Source organism: Gymnoscopelus braueri, assembly GCF_963280865.1.
Source record: "Gymnoscopelus braueri genome assembly, chromosome: 4".
NCBI lineage: Eukaryota > Metazoa > Chordata > Actinopteri > Myctophiformes > Myctophidae > Gymnoscopelus > Gymnoscopelus braueri.
This window is the reverse complement of record NC_137605.1, coordinates 23365256-23372771: the sequence shown is the minus strand read 5'-3', so window position 1 is coordinate 23372771 and position 7516 is coordinate 23365256. Positions and strand designations below refer to the sequence as shown.

Sequence of the window (7516 nt, the reverse complement as noted above, 5' to 3'; positions counted from 1 at the left end):
ACGTGCGCATGCACACACACACACACACACACATCATTGCTGTTGGGCAATAACCTTATATCTCCATATTTAAGCATTTTATGTTTTGTCGTAAATTAATTCAAAGGAAACTTAGCTACTGTATAATACGCACATGGACTATAGTGGGTGCTGGGTTAAAGAGGCTTCAGTTCAAAAAGGTAGAGCCCACACACACCAAAGCAGGTAAAAGGTACTTCTTTATTACAAAATAACAAGAAGTACCTTTTACCTGCTTTGGTGAGCGGGCTCTACCTTGTCGTGAATGAATGCCATGCCTTTGTCGTGCATGCAGGAGTGTCGCGCAAAAGTTGCGAAAATAGCTGATCTACAAGCTCACTATAACGTGTTTTAATGATGAGCCTGTGGATCGGCTATGTTCACTATTTTAGCATCACAATAATTTTAACCTTTTATACTTTGGCTATTCAAAAATAGCAGATATACAAGCTCATAGGCACTCTCTTTTTCCCATTCCCTGAAAGGTATAACGGTGTTGGACATACAAGGTTTCCACCCGACAGAAACAAATTGCACTTTTATAGCTGTATAACCTTCTTATACCCTGCATACATGGGTAGGCGTGCACACAGCACATGCACGCTTGGGTATGCACCATGCACACCCTCCACACCCAACTAATCTCTCCCTCCCTCCCCCTGCTTCCCTCCCTTTGTCTCTCTCTCTCTCTCTCTCTCTCGCTCTCTCTCTCTCTCTCTCTCTCTCTCTCTCTCTCTCTCTCTCTCTCTCTCTCTCTCTCTCTCTCTCTCTCTCTCTCTCTGTCTTTCGTTCCCTCTGCCTCTTATCAGTGTATCAGTGGTTGTCTAGCGCTCCCCTACACAAACTGCCCTGTCAGCGCGTGTGTGTGTGTGTGTGTGTGTGTGTGTGTGTGTGTGTGTGTGTGTGTGTGTGTGTGTGTGTGTGTGTGTGTGTGTGTGTGTGTGTGTGTGCATGCATGCGTGTGTGTGTGTGTGTGCGCGAGTAGGTACTGTATGTGTGTGTAGTGTCCAGGATGGGCCCTGTGTGTGAACTGGTATAACGAGAGGCCATAGCTGAATGGGTGAATGAGAGCCTATAGCCTGGGGAAGCAGAAGGTCCCAGGTTCGATTCCCATGGCCGGCAATGTGCGCTCAAGTCTGACCACTTGGGCAGCAATCAGCTGGGTGAAGCTGGATACTGCTCACAGGGACATGTCTGCATGTTGTCGCTGTCGGGCACAAACCTTGTATCTACATATTTCAACGGTCAAGGCTTTTCAATAAATTAACGCCCTACTTCATCATAGAGTTGTGAGCTATTTTCAGTATTTGAACATGTGTTTGATATACAAGGACATACAAGGTTCCCCCCCTACAGTGACGATGTGGTAGTTAATAGTGCTTGTTTGTCTCTTTTTATGTGTGTGTGTGTTATCCCTTCCCTTGTCTGTCTGTAGATAATGTGTCAATCACTGCCATGGTCCCTCCCACTACCATTACCTCCCATCCCGTCACCCCAACCCTCCTCCTAACCCAACACATTGCCCCAGACCCGCAAGGTAACGTACACACACACACACACACACACACACACACACACACACACACACACACATACACACACACACACACCCCCACACACACACACACACACACAAACATGCATGCAGGGGCAGAGCATAGCCAAGCGGTCTTTCTGTCTCCTGCTGTTCGAAGCACTCATCTGGGAGAACTCCGTACAACCACCTGGATCTGTGATCTTTCACTCTGTGTGTGTGTGTGTGTGTGTGTGTGTGTGTGTGTGTGTGGGTGTGTGTGTGTTTGTGCGTGTGTGTGGAATCTTCCTCCTACTGTTTCTCTGTGGAACTTATCTATCTTGCACGCATGCACGTGCGCCAAATGCTCCACTCCCTGCCTTTTCCCCATTCTCATCGCCTCTCTCTCAACTCTCTTGTTTCCCTCTGGGGGTGGAGGAGAAGACAAAGGCAACAGAGGCATTCATTCCTTTTCTTCTTCTACCTGTTTCTGGCACTCCGAGGTTGCCCGCCCGGCTGCATGGGGAGTGTGTTGGACAATGTCAGTCACTGGCTACGGAGAGGCAATCTGCCTGAGCGCCTTTTATGGCGAGCGTCAAATCTATTGTTGATGTACCACCCGAAACAGATTGGGTGGGGGTGGGGGGCTGCAGAGACATCGTTTTTACACCGTCACTCATTTTAATTTTATTACAGAGAGAGAGAGAGAGAGAGAGAGAGAGAGAGAGAGAGAGAGAGAGAGAGAGAGAGAGAGAGAGAGAGAGAGAGAGAGAGAGAGAGAGAGAGTGGTGTGGTGAGGACGCAAAAGCAGGACAGCCAGGCATGCAGTGATCAAAACCCATGGTTGGGTGTTTTAATAAACAGTAGGTGAACATAAGATAAATCACAAATACAAACTAACTAAGTGACACCAAACAATGACTCCACAAAGACTGACTGGGGAACGGGACTAATTTACACATGATGGGTTGATTACAAATGAGATACAGCTGGGGCAAACAGAAACATAGAACCAAGAATACTAGACCAGGGAACAAAACATAGACGTACAAGACCTAGACAAGACAGGCAAAGTCTGTGACTGTGACAGTACCCCCCCCCCTCTAGGGACGGCTCCTGACGTCCCACAATGTCCCTGAGGAAGAGGGACACAAGAGGAATGTAGAAATTGGCTAGATCACTGGGGGTGTAGACACTGGGGTCGAAGCGAAGCTGGACAGACGGCACTCCCCACAACCAGGACGTCAGAGAAGTGCAATCAGAGCTATAGCACAACCAGGACTTGGAGGAGAGGTATAGGCCTACCAGATGTTCCACGACCAGGACATCACAATCTACCAGCCGCTGCTCCAGTAGCATTCCCTCCAACAGTCAACCCAGCTGTCTCATCAAACGAATTGCACCCCCGACAGTCAACTAGTCAATGAGCTTCATTGATGTCCATTTAAACATCCCAAGGCCTCACTCACCAGGTGTGGTCAGGCTGTGGTCAGGGTGCTGCCCGCTGGGTCCGGTCTGGTCGAGTCATTCTGTCACGTACTGGTGTGGTGAGGACCCAAAAGCAGGACAGCCAGGCATGTAGTGATCAAAACCCATAGTTGGGTGTTTTAATAAACAGTAGGTGAACAGAAAATAAATCACAAATACAAACTAACTAATTCAGTGCCACCAAACAATGACACCACAAAGACTAATATACACAAGGGGTGATTACAAATCAGATACAGCTGGGGCAAACAGAAACATAGAACCAAGAATACTAGACCAGGGAACAAAACATAGACATGCAAGACCTAGACAAGACAGGCAAAGTCTGTGACTGTGACACCCTACCCCCCATAGGCCTGATTTATAACTCAAAGATTTACTGTGTGTATATATACACGTACATATATACATGTTGGATGTGTGACACGATGACATGAAGTATAAATCAGTCATGACACATTGCTGTCAAGCACACACACACACCCCTGCGTTGTGACACATTTGACGAAATGCACATTGTCATTCATACGTACCCACAGGTTTGTGTACGCAGCGCGCGCACACACACACACACACACACACACGAAGAAAACGTCTTTGCCTCTCTTCCATGTCCGTCTCTCCCCTCCGCCAACCTCCTCGCTTTCTATGACCGATATATATACAGTACTTGGTTGCTCGCTGTGTTGCTCTCCTAAAACAGCAGATCTATAAGCTCACAACGCGTCGCGGTGCGACGCGTTGTGAACTTATAGATCTGCTATTTTAGGAGAGCAACACCGATACAGTATAAATCACCATTCCTTCTCCTCTCCTCTCCTTCCTCCTCCTCCCATCGCTCCGTTCCTCCATCACTCCCCTCCTCCCTTTCTCCTCCTGTCTCGGCGTGTTAGTGCAATATTAATGATTCATGTTTTAATTCCGCTCTGTCAAGGTCCAGGGGGCTTCTCTCTCGTGTCGATAACTTGACATGTCCTTGTCTGTGTTTCTTTTTCCGTATTACTTTTCTTCTTCTTTTTTATAGGCATCAACTAAACAGACTTTGAACGATTTTTGATACAACACAAAGCTTAACCCGTTAAGACCTGAAGCCCGATTCTACAAATGTCTTGTAAATCCCAACAGTTTTCTGAAAAAACGTATGTTTCTATATCAGTGGTTCTCAAACTTTTTTCATGCCAAGGACCCCCAAAATGTATTTGGCCGCGGAGCCCCATCTCAAAATATGTTGTTCCAGGGACCCCCCAGAAGCAAAGATTTGAGTTAAAAATGTTCGCTCTAAAAGAATATATATATTCAAAGATTTGCACACATTTTCACGATTTTTCCAAAATAGCAGATATACAAGCTCGTAGCGCGGCACTCGGTGCCGCGCTACGAGCTTGTAGATCTGCTATTTTTGAATAGCCAAAGTGTACAAAAATGCTTTTTAGCTCAAATCAAAAACAGATGCGTTCCAGGTCTTAATGGGTTAATCGAATGATCCTTGTACTACAAATTCAGACAGCAATCCATACTGTATGTCTTGTATTGTATTAAATGTTTTAACTTGCCCTAACTATCTATGTGCAGTTGGGTGTTTGATTTTTATGGCCCATGAAGATGGGGTTTTTCCATGGTGTTTGGCTTCTCATCCCCGTAACACGTTGTATTCCTGACAGGTTGCTCGGCCTGAGAGCGCTTTTTTTCGTTTTACGGCGCTGACACGCTCATATCCTCCGTTCACTCTATCTCTCTCTCCATCTCGCTCTCTCGCTCTCTCTCTCTCTCTCTGTCTTATTCTCGCCCATCGTTCCTGTCTCTGGGAGTGCATGGGTGTTGATGGGTGATAATGCATGATGGGGCAGATGTTATCAACCCTTCCTCTCCCCTATATATATATGCTCTTGGAATCTCTCTCGCTCGCTAGCTCTCTCTCTCTCCCTCTGTCTCTCTCTTCTAATCTCTCTCACTCTCACTCATGTCAGGCAGGTGTTTCAATATATTCTCTCCTTTCCTCTCAATTCGTTTCTCTCTCTCTCTCTCTCTATCTCTCTCTCTCTCTCTCTCTCTCTCTCTCTCTCTCTCTCTCTCGGTTCAAGTCTCACTTTTGCCCTCATTTTTCCTCTGTCGGGTGGATTTTTTAAGGAGTTCTCTCCATATCCATTTCCATATCCATTTCTGTCTCTTTCTCACTTTATTTCTCACATTTGCCCTTTCTCACATCTCTCTCTCTCCCTCTCTCTCTCTCTCTCTCTCTCTCTCAGACCCAGGTGCGGTGGTGGAGACGCACAGTGCAGTACCGTATGCAGTGATAGGGGGCGTCCTGGCACTGCTCGTGTTCACTGTCATCTGTGTTCTCATCGTCACTATCTGGTGCTCCGTCAGACAGAAAGGTAACACACACACATGCACACGCACACGCGCACGCACACGCGCACAGCACTGGCACACGCACACGCACACACAAACAAACATCAAGAAATACGTGCATGCTCGTTTGAAGGAAGCATGCACGGACCCAAACGTACGAACACAGGCACACACTACTGTATAGGCAGACATGCACAGTCACATACATGCACGCACAACCCCCCCCCCCCCCCCCACACACACACACACACACACACAAACGCACACACACAAGCATGCACGCATGCGTACAAAAACCTAAGCAGAAAACAGATACTGACACACAAGTGCAAACACACACACACACACACACACTCACATCAACACAGAAACACAGACACGCCCTAATTTCCTTCTCACGGTGCGCAGGTGCACGTGGCTTTGTGCTCAGAGCGACGTGCGTAGTTCATTACGGTGTTGACAAGCATGCGTTCTCATTTCTCACCACTTACGAGCCAAGACAGGCTACGGAGAAATAGCATCTGAAAAACACATCAGCAGGAAACGAAGTCACTTAGAGACGGTTCTTCGAAAATAATCTTTTAAGCCGAGGTGTAAAGAAATGGCCAGCCCCCCCACCCACCCACCCACCACCCACCCACCCACCCACCCACACCCCATGTGGACAGAGCAGGGATGTCATCACTACACTAGTCCATAGACTGTCCATGATGAACGACCTTGGCCCCGACTCAGAGGCAGAGAGGAAGATACAGGGGGGAGGGGGGGTTGGCCGCCATGTTTTATGACTCCATACGTTACACCACTCGTCCTTTCACAAGAAGACTCCACAGCCCAAGTTCCTTATCGTTTTAAGTGCGCCACACCACACCCAAACCAAACCCCAAACTCAGCCCACGTTGGCAAGCGTCATACTCCGCGGGCCGCATGCCAACAACAGAATCCGAGAATACAGTATCAGTCAGAGGTAGTGTATTCCCCGAGTGAGCCTATAACTCTTAAGGTTGATTTATTATTACTTATCGCACGCCTGGTGCCGCGCCGTGGTGGGAAAAAAAAACACAGCTCCACAAGCTCAGGACGCGGCGCTGTCGATTGCTAGATTGGACTATTTTCGGCAACGCGCACACCGAGCATAAATCAAGCATTAACCCATTAAGACCGGGAGAACGCAGTCTCCTGTCGATTCTCTTTCGATATTCTAGGCTTCAAAAATAGCAGATATACAAGCTCATAGCGCGGCACCGAGTGCCGCGCTACGAGCTGTAGATCTGCTATTTTTGTAAAATCGTGAAATGTGTGCAAATCTTTGAATATATATATTTTTTTTTAAGCGTTAGGATTTAGAAAACTTTTTTTTTTAATCGGCCTCAGGTCTTAATGGGTTAACCGCTGTAGCCGAGACACGGCTGTCACTCAAGGGGCGTTGAGTGCGCCCCGGCCGTCCTATCAGCGACAGGGGGGGGGGGGGGGTGGCGGGGACGCGAGCTTTACGGCCCGTAGTACAACGGCAGACAAAAGGGTCTGTTTTGAGCCCCTGCGTTTCTCTTCGAACCGAAGAGAATGAGAGTGTCACTCAGCCTCCGGGTTGGAGTGAAGGCGCGTGGGAAGGGGGTAAGGGGGGGGGGGGGGGGTGATTTGGAAGGCTTCTCAACCCTTGGTAATCTGGTAGCCGAGCCCATACATTAATCACGGGGAAACGAGCCCCAGAGGTTGTGCTGGAGGGAGTTTGATGCTTTTTTTTCCTGACTGACGTGAGGGTTCTGTTTGCTCTGTTGTGTCTAACCTTCCCTTCAACATTCTCTGCCAATTTCCCCTCCTCCTTCTATCTTTTATTCTCTATCATCTTCACTCTGCCTCTCTGTCTCTGGGTCTCTCTCTTTCTCTCTGTCTCTCTCTCTACCTCTCTCCCTCTCTCTGCCACCTGTCTCTGTCTCTCTCTCTGTCTCTCTCTCTCTCTCTCTACCTCCCTCTCTCTCTCTACCTCCCTTCCTCTCTCCGCCTCCCTCTCTCTCTCTCTCTCTCCGCCTCCTGTCTCTGCTCCCCATCATCCTCATGCGGTAGGCTCGTACCATACCAGAGAACCTATCCTTGCTTGGTATTGACCTAATATAATCAGAGAACTAATTAATTAATCAATCACAG

At 48.0% G+C, this 7516-nt stretch overlaps 1 protein-coding gene across 1 annotated transcript in view; it reads left to right on the top strand.

The window, feature by feature from the left end:
* Positions 1–7516, top strand: part of cadm4 (cell adhesion molecule 4) — a 302572-nt gene that overhangs the window by 294040 nt on the left and 1016 nt on the right. The window contains 1 exon segment of the mRNA XM_080425842.1: positions 5266–5394. Within this exon segment, the coding sequence (XP_080281968.1) occupies positions 5266–5394 (129 nt within the window).